General features: G+C 42.2%; 1 protein-coding gene across 6 annotated transcripts in view; it reads left to right on the top strand.

Annotated features, from left to right (window-relative positions):
- GRHL2 (grainyhead like transcription factor 2) overlaps nt 1–26,397 on the top strand; it is a 279,232-nt gene that overhangs the window by 241,332 nt on the left and 11,503 nt on the right. For 4 of the 6 annotated variants that reach the window (XR_004538279.1, XM_033933112.1, XM_033933110.1 and 1 more), the window contains 2 exons: nt 1,955–2,049; nt 14,474–14,559. Coding sequence is in view for 4 of the 6 variants with exons in the window: in XM_033933112.1 (XP_033789003.1) it covers nt 1,955–2,049; nt 14,474–14,559 (181 nt within the window). In the remaining 2 variants the exon portion in view is untranslated. Of the gene's footprint in view, nt 1–1,954; nt 2,050–10,285; nt 10,344–14,473; nt 14,560–26,397 lie in introns of those variants that run through there. The other 2 variants (XR_004538280.1, XM_033933113.1) reach the window with 2 other exon arrangements.

The raw sequence follows: 26,397 nt of genomic DNA, 5'->3' as shown, positions 1-26,397 counted from the left end.
TTTCTCCCTAAGGTTGTCTCTGAATTCCATCTCAACCAATCTGCCTGTCTTCTTTCCGAAACCTCACTCGCATTCTGGAGAACAGGCTCTGCATACTTTGGACTGTAAGCGGGCTCTAGCTTACTATTTAGAGCGTACTAAGCCCCACAGATCATCTCCCCAACTCTTTCTGTCCTTTGATCCGAATAAATTAGGACGTCCTGTTACTAAACGTACGTTGTCAAATTGGCTTGCAGCGTGCATTTCATTTTGTTATGCTCAGTCCGGACTGACACTGGAAGGTTCTGTCACGGCCCATAGAGTTAGAGCTATGGCAGCATCTGTGGCTTTCCTCCGTTCCACGCCTATTGAGGAAATCTGCAAGGCTGCTACATGGTCCTCAGTTCACACTTTTACATCTCACTATTGTCTGGATGCATTCTCCAGACGGGATGGACACTTCGGCCAATCTATTTTGCAAAATTTGTTTTCCTAATGGCCAACCTACCCTCCATTCCTCTTTTTGTTAGCTTGGAGGTCATCCATCAGTCAAGAATACGCTGCCTGCTTGTCCTGGGATAAAGCACAGTTACTTACCGTAACAGGTGTTATCCAGGGACAGCAGGCAGATATTCTTGCGTCCCACTCACCTCCCCGGGTTGGCTTCTTAGCTGGCTTATCCTAACTGGGGACCGCGCGCCTCTGTCGGGCGGGAAGGCACTCGCGCATGCGCGGTGCGGCCTGCTAGAACTTTCCAAGTTCTTAGAGTGCAATCACTCTAAAATTGTCCGTACCAGGGCTCCGTCGGTGCCGTCACCCATCAGTCAAGAATATCTGCCTGCTGTCCCTGGATAACACCTGTTACGGTAAGTAACTGTGCTATATGGGCATCTTTGATGTACATAAATGGCACATATGTGTTGGTGCCAAGTTATAGATGCTCTGTATATTTTTTTTTTTAATATATGAAAAAGAAATTATTCAAATACTTAAAAAAAAAGTAGTTAAGAATTAGAAATCAAAATATTTAAATTGTGAGTCTTCATGCCCTCTCATAGAAAACCAAAATTAGCTCCATTTCCAAAAAAATGCCGTAAAAAGGCCCTTACCTCTGGATTCTGTATAGATCACCCAAAGTTGAGCATACAAATGTCGGCACCAATTGCAGAACTGTATGCAAATAATTAACTAATCAGATGTCAGCAATCAATAATTAGTGTTAATTGGCAGCAATTTGGAGTTATGCGTGCATCTGCCTTATGCACTATAATTTTATGCGTGCCTAAATTTCATAGCATGCAACTCCAAAGGGGTGTGGCCATGGGCATGGCATGAGAGGATCAAGGCCGTTCCAAGAAGTCAGACGCGATGTTATAGAATATTATCAATTGTGCAACTATGAAAAATTGAGTACCAGCATTTACACCAGCTTTCGGCAGGTGTAAATGTTGGCTTCCAAAGAAATGTTCACTAAGTTAGTTTTCTATAAAGGAAACTCTACATGGAGCACCCTTTATAGAATACTTGCTTAGCATGGATCATCGCGATGCCTAATTTTGAGCTCCATTTACTGGATCACAGCCATTATGTTTATGCATACCTTTCTTTCAAGGCTTGCTACAGCCCTTCCCAAGGGGCATCAGAGCATTATAGTGTATGCAACCAAATTAAAACCAAAGTACAATTTCAGGGAGTAGTAGAAATAGACATAGATTGAAGAGTAAGAACAAGAATGATGAGAAGGACTTAGCCATCAGTACTGCTACCTCTACTGCAAATACTGAAGCAGTTAAGCCCTATAGGTCTGAGAAAAGAAAGACTGTAATACCAGCTTTAAGTCTAGCAAACAGTGAGAATTGACTGCAAGCCTTTCTATCCAAGACAGCCTCTGATGATAATGGCAATGCTGTTCTTCTTTCATATTATGTAGAAATGGCTTTTTACCAAGAGTTGGGTTTCTTGTTTCTTTATGTAGTGGCAGTGTCCTGGTGAAAAGAATGTTCCGGTCTGTGGATGACGAGTATGGCAGTCCTATCCCAAAGCAATTGAAAGAAGAAGGTCTTAAAAGAGGTATAGTCTTGCATGTTCAAAACAGTATAAAATATACCGTATTTTTCGCTCCATAAGATGCACTTTTTCCCCCAAAAAAAGTGGGTGGAAAAAAAGGGTGCGTCCAATGGAGTGAATATCCAAATCCCCCCCCCTCCCCCCGCCACTGCTGGTAGAAGAAGGGAAAGGCCAGGCGCTGCTGGTAGAAAGGCCGCCGCTGCTCATAGAAGGGAAAGACCAGGCGGGTGCAACAATTGCACGCCGCCAGCCCAGAAGCCTTACCGTCGACGTCAATTCTGATATCATCGAGAAGGTCCGGGCCAGCCATTGTCTGTCGTTGACATCAAAATTGATGTCGGGAGTAAGGATTCTGGGTCGGCGGCGTGCAATTGCTACACCCGCCTGGCCCTTCTGGGTGCCGCACTGCTGAGCCAGAAGTGTCCTCACAGTAGCAGCAGCGGGAGGTAATTAAATTCAGTGGGCAGGCAGGCAGGCAAGCAGGCTTGGGGGTAGAAGAGGACAGAGGCTGGAAGGCAGTGAGGGGAACAGGAGGGAGGGAGGAAGGGACAATTATTGGGCCTGAGGAAGGAAAGAACGAAAGAAATCACCAGACAACGGGGGGGGGGGGGGGGGAGGAAGAGGACAAAGGCTGGAAGGCATTGAGGGGGACATAGGAAGGAGAGAGGGAGGAAGGGACAATTGTTGGGCCTGCGGAAGGAAAGAAAGAAATCACCAGACAATAAAGGTAGGAAAAATGATTTTATTTTCAATTTAGTGATCAAAATGTGTCAGTTTTGAGAATTTATATCTGCTGTCTATATTTTGCACTATATTTGTCTATTTTTCTATAGTTGTTACCGAGGTGACATTGTGTATTTTAAAAAGTCATCTGCCTTGACATCTGTGCCTTGTCCCTTCCTGTCCTATGCTCTGTCCCTTCCCACCCTGTCCCAGTCTACCACTAGACCACCAGAGAGGGGACAAGGTACAGAGCCTGGCAGGGAAGTGGGACAAGGTGCAGAGCCTGGCAAGGCGAATTTGGTTCAGAATGTTTTTTTCTTGTTTTTCTCCTCTAAATCTAGGGTGTGTCATATGGTCAAGTGTGTCTTATGGAGCAAAAAATACGGTAATTACAGTACATAGAACAGACTATTGCGGTGCAGTTTATCAGAGGTTTTGTTTTCTCATTCCTTGTCTGGGTCAAAATACAGGAAAGTCAAGTCCCTATTCTGTAAAAGTCCCAGGTTAGGACTTTCATTTTCCACTAGATACAAGGCAGAGTAGAAATTATCAGCAAATACAAAATGCTCTCTTCTGTCTGGGGAAACTAAACAGCTCATATATAAAAAGGTGGAGAAAAAATAGACCTCAAATATAATCTAAGAGTAATACAACAACATCAGCTATAACCAAGCATGCTCATAATCATCATAGGTCTATCATCTAGGTTCTATGATTCCACCGGATTCTCTTCACTGCTTTCTGTACTACTAGTTGTTAAGCCCGTTACATGAACGGGTGCTAGAATATATGTCTGTCTGTCTTTTTCTTTCTGTCTCTTTCCTCCCCCCATTTCCCTGTGTAGCGCTGTCTCTGCTTTCTTCCTCAGTCTGCAAGCTGTAACATTACTGCTTAGCTTTTTCTCCCTGCAAGCATCTCTGCTCTCTTTCTCATCCCCAGTCTCTTTGCTCTTTTTCTCTTCTTGCAGGGGTCTCTGCTCTCCTTTTTGTATATGTTCCTGATTCCTTCAAACTTCTGTTTTCTCTGTATGCTCCTGATCCTGTGTTTCCCTGTAGGTGTCTCTTTTTTTTAAATTATTTTATTCCTTCTTCAGTCTTTGTTCTTTATCTGAACATTCCCTTCCTCAGTCTCTCCAACTGCAGCTCTCTTGCCCTCTAAGCCCCTGCTGTGCATGTCACTCCTGATCCCCTCTAGTGTTTAAGCCTGTTAAAGCCTCCTTCCTTCACATGTCCCCTATTTTCAGCCCCAGCTCCAAACTCATTTTTTAGCCCCCCCCCCAGCCCTCTTCTCCAATCTTTTTCCTTTCAGCTTCCAGCCCCCTTTTCTCCCATGTCCCTGGAGCCTATTAATCCACCGAGAAGCCCCACCCTTCCCTGGCCCAAATGGAAGCGTCCCTTTCCCTCTCTGTGGCAGTGGTTGTTTTTATTTTTGGTTTTGGCAGGGGTTTCTCCCACTCTTCCTCCCTTTCCCCTTTTGCCCCCTCTCACTGTTTTGCTGTCCTGTTCTCACCCATTTTCTGCCTCGCTTTCCCTTTCTCTTCCAGGACCGGTCTTGCTGTCTTGTTATGGCGGCTGGGTTTCCATGGCAACCCTGCTCGCGGGTCTGTGAGTGTCGGGCCCTAATGTTATTTCCTCCTATTTGAAGCTGTCCGGGTCAGACGGCACCGTGTCGGTTGGAACCGGGGAGGCGGGGTCTGGCTCGGTAGGTGGTGTAAGAAGGCTGGGGAGCCGCTCGATGGATCGCAAAAAAAGGAGGAGGGGCTGGGCACTCGGAGAAGGGAGCCGTTTTAAAAGGCGCCCCCGCGGCTCCTCTCATGCGCTGCAGTTGCGTCGGAAGATGAGAGAGGAGCCGCGGCAGTGGCTTTGTGGGTCCGTAGTCAGACGCTCTGTAAAGCGCCGCAAGGGAGCCGTTTTCAAAGGCGCCCCCGCGGCTCCTCTCATGCGCTGCAGTTGCGTCGGAAGATGAGAGAGGAGCCGCGGCGATGGCTTTGTGGGTCTGTAGTCAGAGAGAAGTAAGACTGGGGACTCGCGCATGCGCACTCCTGCGGCCACAGACCTACAGCGCACGGAACACGCAAATAGGAGTGCGCATGCGTGAGTTAGCCTTTTATTATATAGGATAGGTTTTGGATACCCCTAGCACAAAGTCCAGCAGATTTCTTCTCAGAATCTGAAATAGAAGAGCATAGTCTCCGATATCATAGACATTGAGCAACAGGAATACTCATTTTAGTATTACTTGGATGCATGCTAGAAAAGTGAAGGGCTGTATTACAATCAGTCAGTTTAGTATAAACTAACATAGCACACACCTGTTTAAACTAATCTGTGTATCTACAAATGAAATTGTTTGAGCTTTCCAGTGTAGATCAAACTTAATTGTAGGTTGGCAGTTGTTGATCAGCTGATCTGATGTTCCTCTCCATATTAAAAAAAATATCATCTATGTAGCGCCATCCCAACACATATTGATAACCTTCATCATTATAAACTCAGGCATGCTCAAACCTATCCATATACAGATTAGTGATTGAGGGGGCAAGTTATACCCCCATTGCTACACCTTTCTTTTGCATATAAAATTGCTCTTTAAATAAAAAATAGTTATTACACATTGCTGTCTCAGTAAGGGACACCAAAAATTCAACTGGTACCAAATGTGGCCAAAGGGCAACCTCCAACATTTGTCTCACTTCAGCAATAGCTTCCCCTTGTGGGATATTGGTGTACAAAGAAATTACATCCGGAGTAGCAAGTATCACAGAATCATTCTCAGGAATTCGGATTTCTTCCAAGATGTTTAACATATGCATACTATCTTTCACATAGGATTTCACATATTTACAGTCTCGTTCTCGAAGGGAATGTCTCACAGAACCGATTGGATAACCTGGTGGATTTTCCAGATCTTTATGAATTTTTGACAGAATATAAAGCACAGGCACTTTAAACAATGTGTAATTCAAAAATTGAAATTCAGAAGATGTCAAAAAAACCTGCTTGTTTCCCTTTACTTACCAAGGATCTTATTCGATCTAAAATTTGTTCAGAAGGATCCGATTCCAAAGGCACATATACAGTAACATCTGGCAATTGGCGATTAATCTCCGCTTCATATTTATGAATATCTTGAAGCACCACTGCTCCTCCTTTATCAGCCCACCTGCTGATGATAGAGTAATCAGACCTAAGGCTTTTTAAAGCAACCCATTCATCTGAAGAAAAATTGAATTTCTTCTATTGTAGTTCTCTCTCAAATATAGAGACATCTTATAGAATCAAAGTCTTCAACGTAGCCACAGTAGGATCTAGGGTACCCAGAGGGGTCCAAATAGAGGGCTCTTTCACAACCGACCTATCCACATAGGATTCAAAATCCGTGGATCCAAAAAATACTTTTACTTGAAACTTTCTAATAAATCTATTAAGATCCACACAAATTTTAAAAGGATCGTGATTACAGAAGGGAACAAAGGATAACCCTTTAGATAACACACATTCTTCTATTTCAGACAAATTTCTCGAAGATAAATTCACTACTACTGGTTGAGTCAAAACTGTTGGTGTGTGTTTGGTCTCTGTTTGGGGTCTCTCTGTCCTCAACTATGCCAGCCTCCTGTCTGTCTCCCTCAATCCCCCTCTGTGGAGTCTTCTGAATCCCCACCACGGGGTGTCATCACCGCTACTTGAACTTGTTGAAGCATAAAGGAACCTCACATTTTTTTCCTGTCCTAGTTCCATTTTCTTTATCTTTTTTCATCCATGGATAGACATTATTTTACAACAGAGTCTGCGGAATATGGAGCCTTTTGTAAAATATATATATGGACACCAGCAAAGAAATATAAAAGCGTTCTTCAAAAGGTTTCTGCACTTTCATATTTTTGCGGGAAATAGTTAGGACAGGAGAAGTGGTAAGAGGGTGTGTTAATAGGAAAATGTATCGTAAAAAGGGTAATTATGTAGAAAAGTATTTAATTTGCTTTTTGAGATATTTAATAAATAGTGTTTAAAAAATAAACTTGCATAATTTTTTTGAAGATCCCTCATATTTGCCAGAATGTAGAACAAGAACATTGGTTTTATAAAAGCTGTGTGTGCAGAAAACATGTGGCATCATTCAGGGCTTTCCACATGTAAGCATGAATATCTGCACATGTATGTGCCTATGTCACAGTCTGCACATTTATTTTCTGATTCGTACATATGTGTGTGTTGGATTTTACATAGCTACACTTACAAGAGGAGCCAATTAAAAATCAAGTGAAATAACCTGAGGTTGCAGAATTGCCCCTGAATCATTAGTGGAACAACCCCAGATTCAAACAAGCAAATAGTTGGCACTTAAGCATGCCTTAGATCAGGAGCATAAGCCAGTACGGACACGTTAAAATAAGATAAATGTATTCCCATTTTACAATTTTGTGTCCTGCCCACATCACCCCCTGTGTACTAGGGAATATAGACATCTAAATAATGGCTTTCTAAAATTGCATTTACAAGTATTTGTGTGTACATGTCTATGTGCTGTTATTCTCAGATGTTGATGCTTCTAAAATTACCTCCAAGGCATGCAGCTAATCATTACTTACAGAGACAGATACATGGTATACATTGTAGGCCAATAAAGAGTACTGTCAAAATTTAATAGTATGCTATTGTAGGTACAATTATATATGTACCTAATTACATTTAAGAAAGGCAACAGGGCCCCAGTCCATCAGAAGGCTGCAAAAGAAAAGTGCAAGCTAAATCCCCAGCTTTGTGGTGAAGTTTCTGGTCTTGCCAATCTTGCCACATTATCATGTAAACCGCAATAGACCTGGGCTATACCCCGACTTTCAGCAGCACTTAGGGAGAAAGTTATCAAACTGTGCTAGTACAATAACCCACATTATTAGCCCCTTAACATAACCTAAAGGGCTCTGACACAGGCTGTGTTTCAGTAATGCAGAATATATTTAGGTTACTGAGGGTTACATATTAATGAGATGGAAAGCATGCAAATACATGTAAAGCAGCTCATTGCTATGTAAAAACCAGAATGTTACTCGAGGTGAATATCAGATACACACAAGTCATATTATGGCCAGAAAATGATAATAAAATAACCCCAGAGAAAACCATAAAAGGAAACATAATCCCTAGCGGTAGTAGCTCGAGGCTACTGCTAGGGCACCACTTGAGACACAGCTCTGGCAGGGCAGATATTCCTGTGGATCGTTCCTGCTCTAGGACCTACTAGGTACAGGGCCAGTAGGCCTAAAATAATGGAGAGGATTCCATTTTTTTGGAGGTGAGATCTGAGTGAAGAGGGTTTTGTTCAGATTTGGGAAGTGTGACCAGGAGGGTGAGGAGTTGTTATCAGGGAGGGGAAGTATGATCAAGGGTGATTGGGCAACCCTTTCAAAAAGACTAGAGGGACACTCAGTGATAATGCATGGAAATAAAACAAATAGGAAGAAATATTTTTTCACTCAACAAATGGTTAAGCTCTGAAACTCATTGCCAAAGGATATGGTAACAGTGTTTAGTGTAGCTGGTTTAAAAAAAGGTTTGGACAAGTTCCTAGAGGAAAAGTCCATAATCTGCTATTGAGATAGACATGGGGGAAGCCATTGCTTGCCCTGGGATCGGTAACATGGAATGTTGCTTTTATTTGGGTTTCAGCCAGGTACTTGTTGCTTGGATTGGCTACTGTTGGAAACAGGATACTGGGCTAGATGGATCATTGGTTTGATCCAGTCTGGTTATTCTTATGTTCTTAGCTTATTCAATGCCATCTAGAGTTCCATTACAATTTTAGCTTTCATCATTCACTCCAGGAGGGCATTCTGTCAAATTTTCCCTGCCTCACCTCTCTTCTGTGATGTACTTATTTATATTTCTAAATTTCATGCCATAGAGTATTTGGGATAAAGCTGGTGTGGTTTGGTAGCCCTTCTCTGGGCTACCTTTACTCTATCTACACCCTTAGAGAAGTATGCCCCCCCCCCCAAGAAGGGAAAACAGTACTTCAAGTGATTTCTTATTGATGACCAGTACAGCAGCATAATCATTTCCTTTCTCTACTAATTATCATTCATCCTCCTATGTACCTTTCATCCCCCTGGCTCTTGATAGAGCATATTGCACTGTTTCATTACCTTGATGTTGGATTTAATTTAACGTGGGTATTTCTGACTTGCTTCTAACCCCAGTATGGGTGAGACAGCTTACAGTCTCATCATACACGATTGTCCTGCATGTCCCTCACTGTTTTCTGGGCATCAGTTACTCACACTTCAACGTGTATACCATTTCCTCAGATTTCTGACTCAAAAGTCATGTTTTAGTATTGAAACTTAGCTGCCAAGTAACTGACCGCTCTTCAAACTTTCCTAGATAATTGGTCTACTCTCTCAGGCCTGGTTATTCAGTTGAAGGCCTTATTATCAATCACTAGAAAAAACCTTTTTCCCTCAATTCTTCTACTTTATTGCTGCTACATAGTATTGAATCAAGGACAGATCCCTTAGCACCCTTTGCTTGTATTTTGTCATATCTCTGCTTGTGTCTGTTGTTTAATATTTTTAGTCATCCTTATTTTTACTGATTTTCAGTATCTGTTATCTCCTTCAGCCAGTAATGTTACCTGATCTTAATTATTGAAATACAGTAAATTCTATGTCAGTTTATTTGAATTTTCTCACTACACCTTAAAAATTCCTTAGAACTCCTTTGCCAGTTTTATCACTTTGATTTATTTATTTACAGTATACTGTACTTCTGTAGCTCTTTATTCAGTAAAGCTTTAAGCAATTCATAATTAAAAATATACTGGACATTTCATCCCTGATGTTCTATTACTCTCAAACTCCTGTTAGATTCTGTCTGTATTTCAGGTTGACTTCCCCTTGTCTCTTATTCTTTATTAGTCTTCTGCTTCATATATGCTCCTTTCCTAGTTTCATACCATCCTTTATAGGCCATATATAGATAGCTAAGAAATACCTTAAAGAGCTGCAAGTTTCACAGAATACTGCATTAGGGTTCTGACTGGAACAGGGAGATCTGAACATATTACACCTGTTTTGATTTCATTACACTGGTTTCCTATTGAGTTTAGGATTACTGATATCTGTAGTGACGTCGCTAAAGAAATCTATTGTAGCGGTACTTAATTTTCATAAAGGCAACTTGCTAAAATGAAGAAAATGGTTAAAAAGAAGCTAAAAGGATCAGTGGCAAAGGTTAAGACTGTAAACCAGGCCATTGTGGAAGCCCAGACCAGATGTATTCCACGTATTAACAAAGATGGAAAGAGAAATGAAGCTGGCATGGCTAAAAGGTGAAGTGAAAGAGGTTATTGGTGCCGAAAACACATTCTTTAAAGAATTGAAAAAGAATCCAAATGAAGAAAATAAGAGACATAAGCACTGGCAAATTAGATGCAAAACATTGATAAAGAAAGCTATAAAATAATATGAAAATAAACTTGCTAAAGAGGCAAAAACTCATAGTAACTATTTTTTTAGGTACATCAGAAGCAGAAAACCTGTGAGGGAATCCATGGGATCACTGGATGATCAAGGAGCAAAAGGGGTGCTCAGGGAGGATAAGGCCATAGTGGACTGAATGAATACTTTGCTTTGGTCTTTACAGAAGAAGATGTAAGAGATCTACCTGAACTGGAAATGATTTTCAAGGGTGATGATATGGAGGAACTGAAAGGAATCTCAGTGAACCTGGAAGACTTACTAATCCAAATTGACAAGTTAAAGAGTGATAAATCATCCCAGGGTACTGAAAGAGCTAAAACATGTTAGTGATCTGTAACCTGTCACTAAAATCGTCTGTAGTACCTGAAGATTGAAGGGGGTTGGCCAATGTTACACTAATTTTTAAAAAGGGTTCTAGGTGAGATCTGGGAAATTACAGACCTGGTAAGCCTGACTTCAGTGCCAAGCAAAATAATGGAAACAATTATAAGAAATAAAAATTGTGGAACACGTAGACAAACATGATTTAATGGGAGAGAGTAAGCATGGGTTCAGCCAAGGGAGGTCTTGCTATGGGTTGGATCAATGTCATAGTTATCTGTCAGTTTTTCCTGGACATTTCAGTATATTTTCTGTAAACCGCTTAGAACATAACGGATGTAGCGGTATATAAGAAATAAATTACATTACATTACATTTGACACCCTTGATCATGGGATCTTGATTGATCACCTGAGGGTATTTGGCCTTGTGGAGACTGTACTGAAATGGTTTACTCTTACTCAGAGAAATCAAGAAAGTACGTGTTAGTATGTGCGAGTTCTAAGTTTTCAGTGCTTAAATTGCTGTTCATGGAGATGCCACAGGGTTCCTCCTTGTCAGCAGTCCTGTTTAATTTATATGTGGTACCAATATGTCATTTACTTCAGTATCTGGGGGTCTCATTCAGTTCCTTCTTCTTTAGGGGTTATCCATTTTTGATTCAGTGGCTTGTTTACAGAAAATGTTTGATAAAATTGTTGCACGGATGAGGACAAACAGGTGGTTGTTGAACTTGCTAAAACAGAATTATTGTTAATTACTCATGACCCTGACCTTGATGTACTTTTGGAGTTTTATTTGTCAGGGAATCCTACTGAGATTGCTCATCAGATGTGCAACTTAGGGGGCTCATAATCGAAAGAGAAAAACGTCCAAAAACCGGCCAAAGTCAGCACTTGGATGAACATTTCTCAAAAACGTCTAAGCGCCGATAATAAAACCGGGTTTTGGACGTATTTAAAAACGACCTAGGCCTTCATAGTGCCGCTCAATGTCCAAAGCTAAACAGGGCGTTTCGGGAGGCATGTCGAAGGCGGGGAGTTGGGCGGGACGTGGGCCGGCTTAGACTTAGTCATACAGCATGTAAAACCAAAAGTTTTACAACAGAGCTTAGACGGAACTTGGACGTTGGTCTAAGTCACAAAAACCCACCTAAACTCACCAGATAAGCACTTCAAACACATAACACAGACCCCCACACACTACCCCAGTGATCACCAACCCCCCCCATAAAAATTTTATTCACAACTTTAAATTTCAGCCTCCAGACCATCATCACCTGGCCGCCTGGCATAGGAAAACCTAGTTGTCCAGCCCAGAGGCAGCGTAAGTCATCTTGGGGGTGGGTTAGGGACCCATAGAGAAGAGGACCCATGCCCATAAGCCCCTGTAATGACTGCATTGATACTTAAACATGTGCACTCCCCTATACACCCCCAAAACCCCGTGACCTATAAGGGAGCTGTAGGGAGGAGAAACCATGGCACCCTTTTTGTGAAGTTCACAGCAGTGCCCTGTAAGGTCACTATTTAGGTGGCATGTCTGGGTGTGCAGTCCATCACTTTGCAGACCCCTCTCACGTCCAACAGGGTTTGTTCTAGGCATTTTGGACTTGGACGGAAAGTTGGACGGAAATGTGGTATAAAGATGGACGATTTAGCGGCTTGGACGATCAGATGTGCCTTTTCTGTAGTTGGCCCAAGGGAATGAAACCAGTTACCTATGATGATCAAACAACCATAAGACATTGTCATTTTTAAGAGATTGTTAAAAGTCTATTCATTTCAACTAGCTAATAATACAGCATGGGACTATTGTGAGTGTAGATAATAGTTTGAGGTGAGTGGGAACACCTGTGTTGTTGTTTTTTTATGGCTATGCTGGTTGGTTGTCCTGTAAGTATTGTGATTTTATAATTATGGGCTCCTTTTACTAAGCTGCGATAGCATTTTTAGCGCACGCAGAATTTTATCACACACTAAACCCATGCTATGCAGCTAGAACTAATGCCAGCTCAATGCTGGCGTTAAGGTCTAGCATGTGGGGCAATTCAGCACATGCTAAACCGCTATCGCAGCTTTGTTTGTTGTAAAAATACACAGATTTTTTATGCATAGCAGTGTTTGTCAAGTGTCAGAGGATATGAATAATTCAATGATAGCTATGTATTTCTAGTTCTAGCTGATTAATAAATAATTATGTTGTTTTTGTAGAATATAAGTCGTCAATTTAAAAACAATGAGGAGCATAATCAAAAAAACCGTCTAAGTCCCTTTTTGGCCTAAGGCCTTAAACGTTGAAAGCAGAAGCAGGAAAAGTGTCCATAACCAAAACAAACGTCCTTGTTTTGATTATGGCCTGCCTCTACTAAATGCCCAGATCACCACTATGTCTACAAGTAAACCCCCACGACGTCTACACTTTTTGCCCATAATGAATTTAAAAAACACCTAAGCCCCAAATGTCCAACACAAGGGCTTTTAGGCGAAGGAGGAGCCAGTCCTTCGCCTAAAAGCTGGATTCTGTAACTGGTGTTTGTCAAAAAAAACACCAGTTACAGAATTCCCCCCCCACAATGATCCAGGCAGGAGGATGCCCAAGCCCTCCTGCCCTGTCGAACCGCGACCCCCCCCCTCAACATCGGGGCAAGAGGGAGCCCAAGTCCTCTTGCCCCGTCGAACCGCGACCCCTCCGATGGCATCGGGGCAAGAGGGAGCTTAAGCCCTCTTGCCCCAGCGATCGTGCCCCCAACCCCCGCCAAGTACGAGCAGGCCAGGCCAAGTACGAGCAGGGCCTTCCTGGCCCCAGCGACCCCCCCTCCAACACGAACGGGCCAGGAGAAAGCCCAAGCTCTCCTGGCCCCGGCGACCTCCCAACTGGATTGGGCCAGGAGGGAGCCCAAGCCCTGCTGGCCTCGGTGACCCGCTACCCCCCACCCCCCACTACAATATGGGCAGGAGGGATCCCAGGCCCTCCTGCCCTCAACACAACGCCCCTTCTCCCAATGACCGCCCCCCCCAGAACCCTCGATCGGCCCCCCCCGCTGACCCGCAACCCCCCCCGGCCGACCCCACGACCCCCCCACCCCCCTTCCCCTTACCTTTAACATTGGCCGGACGGATGGGTGCCAAGCCAGCCAGCCGGCTCCAGAATGGGGCTGGATTGGCCCAGCCATCTGAAACCCTGCCCACAGGTGGGGCATAAGGCGCCTGGGCCAATCAGAATAGGACCTGGAGCCTTAGGCCCCTCCTGTGGGCGGGGCCTTAGGCACATGGGCCCAACCCAGCCCCTTTTTCAGCACTTAGACCTGGTTTGACTTTGTCTAAGTCAAAAAGGTATAAGTGCCGACTAGGCAATCTGCCTATGGTTTTGATTATACCTGTTGTATGCCTAGGTGTAGGTCGGCCCACCTTCCGCCCACTGCCTGCCCTTTCCCTTTCTCTAAACACTCCTCTTTTCTCTCTGTGCGTTTAAAGGCAGGGGAAAGGCCTGTTTTTAGATACGTCTAAAAACCAGCTTTGGTTATGGGTACTTGGACGATCAGGCTTTTTGATCGTCCAAGTAGCCATTTAGGACATTTTTTAGACGTTTATTTTTTTTGATTATGAACCCCAATGTATTTTTTTCCCACTCTATCCATGAGAAAAACTCTTGATAAAAATAGATTTATGAATTTATTTATCTTGCTTCATACAAGACTGCAGACACTTTCAGTCAGTACTACAAAAATAAAATAACTTTCAATTATATGATAATTGATGTCAACATTAATTTTGGTTTTGTTCTTGTTTGGCTTTGAGGTCTATGGAACCAGTATTTGGTTGATTTTGTGTTTTTCATTCAAAGTTATTTTGTTTTTCATTTCTTTGTTTCTGCTCTGAAATCTAATCGTTGTCCTTTCAGTGCTTTTGTATGTGAGGAAAGAGAGTGATGAAGTGTTCGATGCTTTGATGTTAAAGTCGCCCACAGTAAAAGGACTGATGGATGCAGTAAGTACCAGAACTCATTAATTCATTCACCTTACTTGAAGAAAGTTTCCAGTTCATTGCAAAAATGTCTTTGGGCCTTTTTCTAAAATGTTTTGTTTGTTTATTTATTTATTTATATTCTGCCTTTATCAAGGTGGAGCACAAAGCAACATACACAATAAAATTACATACAAGCATCTAAAAAAATATAGAAAATTTCACAATATATAACCAAACCATCAAATCCTGCCAAAACTGAGTTATTACATATTCTTTACCATGCTAAACACCAATCTCATTCTTTTACTTGGGGACACTTTTGCTGCTATATATTGCATCTATTCTATAATTATTTGTATATGTCTGGTGCCACATTTTGGTAGGATCCAAAGTATCACTGCTGGGCTTGAGGTGCGGTGCACTCCTGTATGTTCTGCAGTGGTCAGTCTTGATTAAAAACAACAACTCCTAAAATAGAATTCAGCGTGGGGCTTGCCGTTGCTATGGCAATCCAAGAGAATGCAGAAGGGGCAGAGCAGTGTCAGTGCAGGCCCCAAGCTGAATTTTGGCGTGCTATTGAGACAGAGGTGGGGGAAGCCACTGCTTGCCCTAGAACAGTAGCAGTGGCGTAGAAAGGAGGGATGGACCACCCCAGGCACCGTCTTGGTGGGGACGCCAGCACCTCTCCTCCTCATTGGCCTTCGTTCCTTCCTTCAAGTATTTTCCTTATCGCGCATTCAATTCCCCGCCATCATACCTCTAGTTCTTCGCCGATGCAAGCAGCAGCTCTGATCTGCTGCTTGTGCCAGCCTCAGTGCTCCCCTCTGATGATACTTCCAGGTCCCACAACTAGGAAGTGATGTCAGAGGAAGCCGGAACAGGCAGCAAGTTAGAGATGCTGCTCGCGCCAGGGAAGCTAAACAGATATGGGGGAAGGGAAGGGGAGTACACACGGCAGGGGTGGTGGGGAAGGAGCAGGGGACAGAGAAGAGAGCGAGTGTGGCCCCTGATCAGTAGCATTGAATTATCCCACTATTTGGGTTTCTGCGAGGTACTGTGGCCTGGATTGGCCACTGTTGGAAACATAAAGAAACTTGAAACTGGGCTAGATGGTCAATTGGTCTGACCCAGTATGGCTATTTTTTGTTCTTATGTTCTGATTTGGGATCTGCTGCTTCTACTCTAGACTAATCACCATTGTGCAGGATAAAAAGCACAAGTGAGGAGGTCTGCCTGAGAGAGATTGATCAAGGAGAAGCTATGGAGTACATCTTGCCTCCTTGCTTCTGGGCACTCCTGCTTAAAATGCCGCTCAGCATAGAAATGACTTTTTCGAAAACTGCTCACTTTCTTTGTGGGTAAAATTCAGAGTTTATGTTCCAAAGTCAAACCCGCCAAGTATCCCACATTCGTGGGTCATCTCCAATCTTACGCTTCATAACACATCTTCTCCTGCTACCACAGGAGATGCATTTTTAAAAATAATTTCCTACTGCTGCTGCCGGATGGGAAGGCCGCTGTTTTTGCCTCTAGCCACCAATCGGCTGTGTCAGAGGCAGAGAAATGGATGGGGATGGGTGGGCAATGTATGAAGTGGGGCAGGCTAGGGGCAGAGGCTAAATCTCTCACTGAGCAGGTAGGCTTCTTGCCCCATCTTAAACATTTATCTGTTTTTTTTAATTATTATTCTTTATTGATTTTCAATTCGAGTACAAAGTGCAATAAATTTTACATACAATTAATATCATGAACAGCACTACATTCGATCAAAGAATAATACAAAATTTATTTCCACCCCTCCCTCCCACCCTACCTGGATGTGTGTGCAAAATTTGTTAATGGACCCCCCATGTTGTTTTAAATAGTTTATTATGACCCAATATTTCTGAATTCATTTTTTCATATCTAGAACATAGACATAAAGTTTCCCACCAAAAGGAAAAATTTAGCCTATCCCAGTTTTTCCAATTCTTAGTAATCATGTGCATGGCAATACCTGTCATAATTATAAGGAGTCTGCTTTTATACCTGTCTAATGGATTTTTAGCATTCATCAACGTCTCACAAATGATCACATCATAGGACAACGGAATCGATGTTTCCAATATCCTATTAATTTGTCCCCATATTGATTTGCAAAAATTGATTACCAAGGGACAATAAAACAACAAATGATCCAGTGTCCCTACTTCAAGATGACAATGCCAGCATCTATTAGACTTTGAACTGTCCAACTTTTGCAAACGAACTTGGGTCCAAAAAATTCTATGTAACAAAAAGACCAGGTTTGTCTCATAGATGCTGATGCTGTACATCTCATCTTCCAAATCCACGGCCGTTGAGTAGCAGAGATCTGCTGCTTTAACTCAATGTTCCAACTGTCTTTTAGGTTTGTTTTAAGTTTTTTATTAAAATAATCAGATATTAATTTATATCACTAGGCAGCCTGATGCCCTTGCAAATCTGTCTGGAAACATAGGCCCGGCAAGCTATACTGATTTTTTAAGTTGCGCCAATCAGGGAACCCTTTCTGAATGGCCTGTTTCAACTGCAACCATTTATAAGCTTGAGACTTTGAAATGCCAAATGATTGTTGTAGTTGTAATAAATTTAGCATTTTCCCATTTGAGATCACATCATCCACAGTACGTATGCCTGCCTGCAGCCAATGTTTCCAGAGGATTTTAGACTCGCCGATTTGTATCTTGGAGTTTAACCATAGAGATTCACACATAGATTGTTGTATTGGAGTAGGTATTAAATTATTAATAAATTTTAAAGTATTCCAGGCAACTTGATACTCAAAATATGGCACAGACGTAATATCAACCAGTCCGATAGATTCTCCATGAGTTCAGGAAGGATCCAATACATACCCTGATGCAATATGAAGGCTTGATGATACCTATAAAAATTTGGAAAATTTACCCTACCCGCCAATTGTGATTTTTGCAAAAATCCTAAAGCAATTCTAGCAGTTTTACCTAGCCAAATAAATTTTGTAAGGATCCCATTCAATTTTTTATAAAAGAACCCTTGGAAATAAACTGGCAACATACTCATTTGGTAGCAAACTACAGGCAAAATCATCATTTTGATGGTTTGGGCTCTCACCCACCAAGAAAGATGTAAAGGGTTCCAATGCTCACACATTTCTTTGACTTTCAATAATAAGGATTTTTCATTTACTGTCATTGTATCTTCCAATGTTCTTTGAATCATGATATCCAAATATTTTATACTCTCTTCCTTCCAAAGGAATGGGAATGGATCAAATAACCCTTTTACACAATGTACATTTAATTGAAGAACCTCTGATTTACTCCAATTTATTCTGTACCCTGAAAATTTGCCAAATCAATCAATCAATTCCAGTAAATGTGAGATGGTAGATTCAGGATTCTTCAAATGAAGCAAAATATCATCTGCATAGGCTGAAACCTTATAATCTCGACCTGCATATGGAATTCCCTGTATCTCCTTTGCCTGCTCAATGGCCAACAACAAGAGTTCTAAAACAATATCAAAAAGCAATGGAGATAAGGGACATCCTTGTCTAAATCCCCTCTTCAGACAAAAATGCTCTGAAAATGAATTATTAATAACGAATGTAGAGATGATGCGGTATACAAACCTAAGGTTTAGATTAGATTAGATTAGATAATCTGGCAGAAGGGGAACTATACAAGGTTTGAATCATATGAATATATCCAGATCCTATTCCAAACCAATCCATTGCTTGAAACATGAAAGTCCATTCTACATGATCAAAGGCCTTCTTTGCATCCAAAGAAACAGAGAAGGCCGGATCATCCATTGTTTTTGCTAAATTTATAATCTCTGGTTTCTCTTCAAATCGAATAAATCTTTCGCCTTTTTAAACATTTATCTTTATAGGCTTATAGAGTTTACTATTAAATTACCTGTGAGCCTTATAAAAGTGGCACAGCATTTCACAAGATTTTCTCCAGCCATAAAGCATCCTGATATGAACAATAGATTCTTTTCATTTCTCACTTTTATTTCATACACGGAAGAAAATATGAAACAGCAGTCTTGTTATTTAAGTGATTAAATGCCACCCTAATAAATCATGATGGTGCAGACATTCAATAATACTCAGAATGTGTCATCTAGCAAAAAGTAAATACATGAAGAATTTAAGGGCCCTTTTACTAGGCTGTGTTAAGCAGCTAATACATGTTGTACCACGTAGTAGATATTAGCATGGCCAGGTGTTAATTGCAAACAAGTTGCCATACTGGAGCAAACTGAAGGTCCATCAAGCCCAGTATCTTGTTTCCAACAGTTGCCAACATAGGTCCCAAATACCTGGCAAGATCCCAAGGAGAAAAACAGATTTTATGCTGCTTATTTTAAGAATAAGCTGTGGATTTCCCCAAGCCATCTCAATAATGGTTTATGGACATCTTTTTTAGGAAATTATCCAAACCTTTTTTAAACACTGCCAAGTTAACCACTTTCACTACATTCTCCAGCAATGAATTCAAGAGTTTAATTACCTATTGAGCAAAGAAATATTTTCTCTGTTTTTTAAATCTACTACTTAGTAGTTTAATCACATGTCTCCCCCCCAGTCCTAGTATTTGGAAAGAGTAAACAAGTGATTCATATCTAATCGGTCTACTCTACTCAGTATTTTATGGACCTCTATCATATCTCCCCTGAGACAGACAACTCTTCTCCAAGCTGAAGGGCCTTTCCTTAAAGGGAAGTCATTCCATCCCTTTTATCATTTTCATCATCCTTCTCTGTACCTTTTTTTTTTTTTTTACTAATTCCACTATATCTTTTTTGAGATACAACGACCAGAACTGCACACAATGTTCAATGTGCAGCTGCACCATAGATTGATACAAAGGTATGATAACATTTTTATCTTTGTTTTCCATTCCTTTCCTGATAATTCTTAACATTCTATTTGCTTTCTTAGCCACTTCTGCTGCACACTGAGACGAGGGGCTTCAACTTATCCTCAACAATGACACAGAGATTCTTTTGGGTGGTGACTCCTAACATGGAACTATGTATCATGTAGTTATAGTTTGGGTACAGAAACAGAATGGAACAAACTCCTCCGTAATGCAAAATTATACTCTTTTGTAGCATACATCAACTAAAAATAAAATCATTAGAAAGAGAACAAAAGCTTACATCAGCGATACCGTTTTTATATACTAACTTTCACCCCACCAACCCATTCTCACATTACATTACATTACAAACATAGGATGACCAGGCCATCCACAATGAATAAACTCATATCAAAAAGAATCCTCTTCCTCACCCCTACACCTCCCCTTCCTCCAACCCTATCTGGCATAGAATCTCTGTACCGCATGAATGATTTATAAAGTGTAAATCAGATTCTAGTCCTAAATCCCACTGAGCACTAGACTACACACTCTTGGCAGCAGAGTTTGTATGCAACAGTCCCAAGCCAACAAAAATACTTTCTGCTGCTTAGGTGTTCGACCCACATGCTGTGCTTTTCCACATCAAGAGGGGGGGTTACCTCCTGTTAACAATGATTAAGAATGCATTTTTTTCTCCAAGATATATGCTTTACTTAAGAGCAATTTAATTCCTCTATTCAGCATTCCAAAAGCTTCCATTTTGTTAAGCACTATCCCCAGTGGCGTAGTAAGGGATGGGGGAGAGGCAGACCACCCTCATGTGCTGTCTTGGTGAAGGTGCTGGCATCTCTCCACCCCCATACCTCTTTAACTCCTCACCGGCATGAGCAATATCTCCAACCTGCTGCCCGCGCTGGCCTCGGCTCTTCCTCTGATGTCACTTCCTGTTTGTGGAACCATCCAGTGAAGAGTTTAAGAGGCCCAAGGGGAAGGGAAGGCGCATGAGAGAGGGGTGGAGAAGAGGGCGGGGAGAGCCACCACCCAGAGCATCTCCTACCTTCGCTATGCCACTGACTGTACCTTTCCAGAAAAGGGTATACAAAAATCAACTAGAATCGCAGTCTAAGCAACAAAGTTCATGATCTGCAAGCCCTGATATTAGAGGCAGATCTAGATATTGTTGCTATCACAGAGACATGGTTCAGTGAATCACATGGATGGGATGCAAACATACCGGGATATAATCTTTTTAGGAAGGACAGAGATGGTCATAAAGGTGGAGGAGTAGCTCTCTATGTAAAGAACAATATCCAAGCGACCGAAATGCAAGGGACCTGGGGAGAGGAAGAAGCGATATGGATTGCTCTGAAAAGAGAAGATGGAACTTCTATCTACGTGGGTGTAGTCTACAGACCTCCGACTCAATCGCAGCAAATTGATAAGGATCTGATTGTGGATATTCAAAAGTTTGGAAGGAAAGAGGAGGTTCTGCTGTTGGGAGATTTCAACCTGCCGGATGCGGACTGGAATGTTCCGTCTGCGGAATCGGAAAGAAGTAGGGAGATTGTGGATGCCTTTCAAGAGGCTCTGCTCAGACAAATGGTGACGGAACCCACAAGGGAAAAAGGGATATTGGATCTGGTCTTCACAAATGGAGAGAGTATCTCTAATGTTCGAGTGGGTGCTCACCTGGGTAGTAGCGATCATCAAACGGTTTGGTTTGATATAACGGCTAAAGTGGAGAGTGGCCGCACGATATTTAAAGTCCTAGATTTCAAACGTACGGACTTTAATGCAATGGGAAAGTACCTGAAGAAAGAGCTGTTAGGATGGGAGGACATAAGAGAAGTGGAAAGACAGTGGTCTAAGCTGAAAGGAGCGATAAAAATGGCTACGGACCTTTATGTGAAGAAAATCAATAAAAACAAGAGAAAAAGGAAGCCGATATGGTTCTCCAACCTAGTGGCTGAGAAAATAAAGGCGAAAGAGCTGGCGTTCATGAAATATAAAAAAAACCAAGAAGAGGAGAGCAGAAAGGACTACAGGGTGAAACTGAAAGAAGCCAAGAGAGAGATACGTTTGGCGAAGGCATAGGCAGAAGAACAAATGGCTAAAAATGTAAAAAAGGGAGATAAAAATTTTTTCAGATATATTAGTGAAAGGAGGAAGATAAAAAATGGAATTGCTAGGCTAAAAGATGCTGGGAACAAATATGTGGAGAGTGATGAGGAGAAAGCAAATGTGCTAAACAAATACTTCTGTTCTGTGTTCACAGAAGAAAATCCTGGAGAAGGACCGAGATTGTCCAGCAAAGTTACACGAGAAAATGGAGTAGATTCTGCGCCGTTCACGGAGGAGGGTGTTTATGAGCAACTTGAAAAACTGAAGGTGGACAAAGCGATGGGACCAGACGGGATCCATCCCAGGATACTAAGGGAACTCAGAGAGGTTCTGGCGAGTCCTATTAAAGACTTGTTCAACAAATCTCTGGAGACGGGAGTGATTCCTGGGGATTGGAGGAGAGCGGATGTGGTCCCTATTCATAAAAGTGGTCACAGGGATGAAGCAGGAAACTACAGGCCGGTGAGCCTCACTTCAGTTGTTGGAAAAATAATGGAAGTGTTGCTGAAAGAAAGGATAGTGTATTTCCTTGAATCTAATGGGTTACAGGATCCGAGGCAACATGGCTTTACAAAAGGTAAATCGTGCCAAACGAACCTGATTGAATTTTTTGATTGGGTGACCAGAGAGCTGGATCGAGAACATATGCTAGATGTAATTTACTTGGATTTCAGCAAAGCCTTTGATACAGTTCCTCATAGGAGGCTGTTGAACAAACTTGAAGGGTTGAAGTTAGGACCCAAAGTGGTGAACTGGGTCAGAAACTGGCTGTCGGACAGACGCCAGAGGGTGGTGGTTAATGGAAGTCGCTCGAAGGAAGGAAAGGTGACTAGTGGAGTCCCTCAGGGTTCGGTGCTGGGGCCAATCCTGTTCAATATGTATGTAAGTGACATTGCTGAAGGGTTAGAAGGAAAAGTGTGCCTTTTTGCAGATGATACCAAGATTTGTAACAGAGTAGACACCGAAGAAGGAGTGGAAAATATGAAAAAGGATCTGCAAAAGTTAGAGGAATGGTCTAATGCCTGGCAACCAAAATTCAATGCAAAGAAATGCAGAGTAATGCATTTGGGGATTAATAATAGGAAGGAACCGTATATGCTGGGAGGAGAGAAACTGATATGCACGGACGGGGAGAGGGACCTTGGGGTGATAGTGTCCGAAGATCTAAAGGTGAAAAAACAGTGTGACAAGGCAGTGGCTGCTGCCAGAAGGATTCTGGGCTGTATAAAGAGAGGCGTAGTCAGTAGAAGGAAGAAGGTGTTGATGCCCCTGTACAGGTCATTGGTGAGGCCCCACTTGGAGTATTGTGTTCAGTTTTGGAGACCGTATCTGGCGAAAGACGTAAGAAGACTTGAGGCGGTCCAGAGGAGGGCGACAAAAATGATAGGAGGCTTGCGCCAGAAGAGTTATGAGGAGAGACTGGAAGCCCTGAATATGTATACCATAGAGGAAAGGAGAGACAGGGGAGATATGATTCAGACGTTCAAATACTTAAAGGGTATTAACGTAGAACAAAATCTTTTCCAGAGAAAGGAAAATGGTAAAACCAGAGGACATAATTTGAGGTTGAGGGGTGGTAGATTCAGGGGCAATGTTAGGAAATTCTACTTTACGGAGAGGGTGGTGGATGCCTGGAATGCGCTCCCGAGAGAGATGGTGGAGAGTAAAACTGTGACTGAGTTCAAAGAAGCGTGGGATGAACACAGAAGATTTAGAATCATAAAATAATATTAAAGATTGAACTAGGCCAGTTACTGGGCAGACTTGTACGGTCTGTGTCTGTGCATGGCCGTTTGGAGGAGGATGGGCAGGGGAGGGCTTCAATGGCTGGGAGGGTGTAGATGGGCTGGAGTAAGTCTTAACAGAGATTTCGGCAGTTGGAACCCAAGCACAGTACCGGGTAAAGCTTTGGATTCTCGCCCAGAAATAGCTAAGAAGAAAAAAAAATAAATAAATAAAAATTTAAATTGAATCAGGTTGGGCAGACTGGATGGATCATTCGGGTCTTTATCTGCCGTCATCTACTATGTACTATGAATGCTCAAATATCTATTAATAATTCTCAAAAAAAATTGTATTCCACACAGGGGCGAGCCAGACACTCAATTTTGGGTGGACCTGGATTTCAGTTGGGTGGGCAAAAGATCCCATCCCAACTCTCCTGTGTGAGGTGAGGCAATCCAGTCCCTCTCCTGCTGCCACTGCCTAGCTATTGAAGATCTAATCTTCGACTGCAGCAAGCAGCGTGACTGGTATACACCAGTGGCGTACCTAGCATATGTGACACCCGGGGGCCATCATTTATTGGCACCCCCCCCATCTGTACGAAAAACATGATTTTTAGTAACAAGCCACACGTCACACATGAGTACCTAGGAAAAGGTAGCATCTTATATATTGCAGTGAGCAGTACATCAATACACCCATTGTAAAACTAAAGAAGCCAGACTAGTACAGATCAATCCTACACCGTCAATCCTAACAGAAAACCATGCCTTTCGAACACACAGAACACAGAAAACACCTTCACCTAGTATGGAATATGTCATCACAAACTAATCCCTCCCTCTTTTACAAAACTGTAGTGTGGATTTTAGCCATGGTGGTAACAGCTCTGACGCTCATAGAATTCTGAGCATCAGAGCTGCTACCACCACGGCTGACGCTAAAAAACACTCCACGGTTTTGTAAAAGGGGGGATAAAATAGAAATACGTAGACAAAGGTTAAATTGAACCAGCAAGAAGCTGGACTCTGCATACAATGCAACACCACAGAAACATGTCTCCTAAAGCAATAAATAAATAGAAAATTTTTGTTCTACCTTTGTCTTCTCTGGTTTCTGCTTTCCTCATCTTCTTGTTACTCTCTTCCTTCCATCCACTGTCTCTCTTCTCTCTGAATCTTCCATTTGCTCTGTTACTGTGCCTCTCCCTTTCTCCCCCCTTCCAAATTGGTCTGGCATCTCTGTCATCTTCCCTGCCAGCGTCTTCTCTCCACTCTCCCCCATTTCCCTTCAGCATCTTCTCCCCACTCTCTCTTCCCCATTTCCCTTCAGCATCTTCTCCCCACTCTCTCTTCCCCATTTCCTTTCAGCGTCCTTCTCCCCCCTCTGTCTTCCCCATGTGCTTTCAGTGTCCTTCTCGCCTCCCTGTCTTCCCCATGTCCTGTCAGCATCCTTCTCCCCCTCTGTCTTCCCCATGTGCTTTCAGCATCCGTCTCCCCCCTCTGTCTTCCCCATGTCCTTTCAGCGTCCTTCTCCCCCCGTCTTCCCCATGTCCTTTAAGCGTCCTTCTCCACCCCTCTGTTTTACCCATTTCCCTTAAGCGTCTTTTCCTCTCCATTCCACCTTTCCTCCCTTTCTCCCTCCCTGCCCCTTACCTTCGTGGCGCTTCCCCCCCTCCCCCCCGCCCGCCTGCCCGACCAACCGACCACAGGCCCGGCAGGCTTTGCAGCTGAAATATGGCTCATGTTGAGTCATTTAACCTTATCCAAGAAAAACCTTTACATTGAACATTTGGCTTCCTCAAACATCCTTTCTGCCATTGGTGGACAGTCATTTCTGCTGTTTGCTTTCATGTTTGTTTGCTTTTTTAAAAGAAATATTTGTTCTTCTTGTTTGTGTTTAGTCCACTCATTGCCAGACCAACTAAACTAAAACTTAACTTTATATACCAGGTCTTCAACTAGAGGAAGCTCAACACGGTTAACAATAAGTTAAGAAATATGCTGAAATACAAGGGGTTTAATTTTCAAAATGTTTTTAGCAAATAGAAAAGATTTTAAAGATTTACAAAAGATTGGAAAGAGCAGGGACATCTCAAAATTAAAGGAAGTTCATTCCATAATTGGGGAAATTTAAAAGCCAGAGAAAGGCTGAAATTCTTGACTCCTTTAATTCCTTTCCTAGAAGAGAGGGAAAGTTTAAATCGTTGAGTGCCTCTCGCATATGAAAATCTATAAACATTCCATAGAAGAGGAATAAAAACACCATATAAAATTTTAAAAATAATACATATACATTTAAACTAGATTCTGCGATAAACCAGGAGCCAATGGAGACTCAAAAGCAAAGGAGTCACATGGTCGAATTTGCTTTTGCCATATATCAACTTTGCAGCGGTATTCTGAATCAATTGTAGTCTCTGGAGGCAGAACTTTGTGATGCCAAGATAAATAGCATTACAGTAATCTAGCCGAGATAGTATAATTGATTGGACCAAGACAGAAAAATGATGTTGATGAAAAAGAGATCTAACCTTCCTCAACATTTGTAAACTGAAAAAACATTTCTTAACCAGAGAATTTATTTGATCCTTAAAAGTAAGGAAAGAGTCGAAAAGTATTCCCAAAATCTTGGATAAGAACTCAATTTGTAGGGAGGCTCCAGAAGTACAGTGGAAGGGAGATAGTCTAGTTTTGGGCCTAACCACAAACTCCTCCTCTAGCTAAAATCTCTGCTGTTTATCTCTGTTAGTTGTTTCTCTCTCTCTCCTCTACAATCCCTCACCTATGCCTGAATTTATGCAGAGGCAACTGCCTAGGGTGTAGAATTGAAGGAACAAAATTTCAGGTTACATAGGAGCCTGATTCCACCTGCTCCCTAAACTCTGGGGGATAAACTTCATCTTCCCCCTGCTCTCCAGCCTTGTCTAAGGACAACAGCATCTTAAATTTGGCCCTGTACCTCTCCCCCCCCCCCCCACCATACACTTTTTTAATTTTGCAGTTGTTTTGTTTATACGTATACCACCTGTAATTTACTCTCAAACTTCTTCCAGCAAGATGATTGAAATTGGTAAATACACAACACATTCTTCTAGTGCAATAGGAATGGTATGTTGAATCTTAGGATACTCTGT

Source organism: Geotrypetes seraphini, chromosome 2, assembly GCF_902459505.1.
Source record: "Geotrypetes seraphini chromosome 2, aGeoSer1.1, whole genome shotgun sequence".
In the NCBI taxonomy this organism is placed as follows: domain Eukaryota; kingdom Metazoa; phylum Chordata; class Amphibia; order Gymnophiona; family Dermophiidae; genus Geotrypetes; species Geotrypetes seraphini.
This window is presented reverse-complemented; position numbering and strand designations above follow the sequence as displayed.